Source organism: Sinocyclocheilus anshuiensis, unplaced genomic scaffold (assembly GCF_001515605.1).
Source record: "Sinocyclocheilus anshuiensis isolate Anshui unplaced genomic scaffold, SAMN03320099.WGS_v1.1 C32625720, whole genome shotgun sequence".
NCBI classification, from domain to species: domain Eukaryota; kingdom Metazoa; phylum Chordata; class Actinopteri; order Cypriniformes; family Cyprinidae; genus Sinocyclocheilus; species Sinocyclocheilus anshuiensis.
Window position 1 is genome coordinate 1 of NW_015618589.1, and position 1,204 is coordinate 1,204.

The following is a 1,204-nucleotide window of genomic DNA, read 5'->3' on the forward strand; positions in this document are numbered from 1 at the left end:
CCCAAAGTTGCCCGGCAACATTGCTCAAAAAGTTGCCCCGTGTATTATCAGCCTTAGACGTTACTAAAAGTTGCTTTTAGCTTCTTTATAAAGGTCTCCTACTCTTAGAAAAGTCCTACTTGTAACTAAGAATTTTTTGATACTTAAGTCAAAGCTTAAGAGACTATTCCCAAGAGCATTTCTGATAAGTTTTATGCATATGGCCCCAGATAGACAACTTTAAAAACTTTCTTTGGTTGATTTTCTTCACAGGGGTTCTTTAAAGTAAGTATTAAATGAAAATTCACCCAATATGTATTCTAAATGCATGTTATAAGTCTTATTGTGAGCTATACACTACTTAAATTTTATCATGCATTTCATTTTATAATTTTATCATGACATGACAAAAAGTCTCAAAACAAAAAATATCGTACAATGGATAGTTCCCACTCTAAATTATGATTGAATGAGCCACATTAAAAGCTGATGTAAAATATATCTTGTAGCCATTCCTGTGACGGCCCACAAGTTGAATTCTACATTAACGTCACATTATGATGTTGCCTTGCTGCTGTAAGCAAATTTCTGCTTCACATTACACCTCATAATAACAAGTTCTTCCTGATCTTGTTTGGGACACATCTAGCTCTATATTTCCCCATTACGCCATGTTTCTTAGTTCTGACATGTAAAAACGCAAAGCAGTCCTGCCCCCACATAGCTACCCAAATATATCTAATGTTTGTAAGGTTGTTGTCAGGGCTTGAACTGATTGTGCTGATTTTCATTCTTGTTCTGATCTTCATTCTTCTCATCTCAGGTTGCAGACATAAAGCGGGCCAACAATCTTCTAACTGAGCAGGACTTCTTTGCACTGCGGTCCATAAGGATCCCTGTGAGAAAGTTTAGCTCATTCACAGAAACTCACAACACTGCTCCCCATAAAAGCAGCTCACCCAGTGGTACTCGCAGAATCTCTGAGATCCCGATTTCTGGAGCTTCCTTGGACTCTTCATCCTCTTCCTCATCTGTGGACAGCGTGGAGTGCTTCCTGCAGGAGAAGGACAAGGACATTCAACTTCTCGTCAAGTCATCTGCCCCTTCCAGGAGCAGCCTGAACGAGGTTGTGTCCTCACTGGAGCAGCCGCTTTTGGGAGATCCCGAGCGCAGACCAGCCCAAAAGAAAGACCCATACTATGGTGCTGACTGGGGAATGAGATGG

The 1,204-nt window shown here is 40.5% G+C and overlaps 1 protein-coding gene across 1 annotated transcript; it reads left to right on the top strand.

Moving 5' to 3' along the window:
- Nucleotides 1–802: 802 nt before the first annotated feature.
- LOC107682815 (lysM and putative peptidoglycan-binding domain-containing protein 3) lies at nt 803–1,198 on the top strand (the record flags this gene model as incomplete). The annotated part of the gene is made up of 1 exon (XM_016478946.1): nt 803–1,198. A coding segment is annotated over one exon (396 nt), but the record flags the coding sequence as incomplete, so codon positions are not given.
- Between the last annotated feature and the right edge of the window lie 6 nt (nt 1,199–1,204).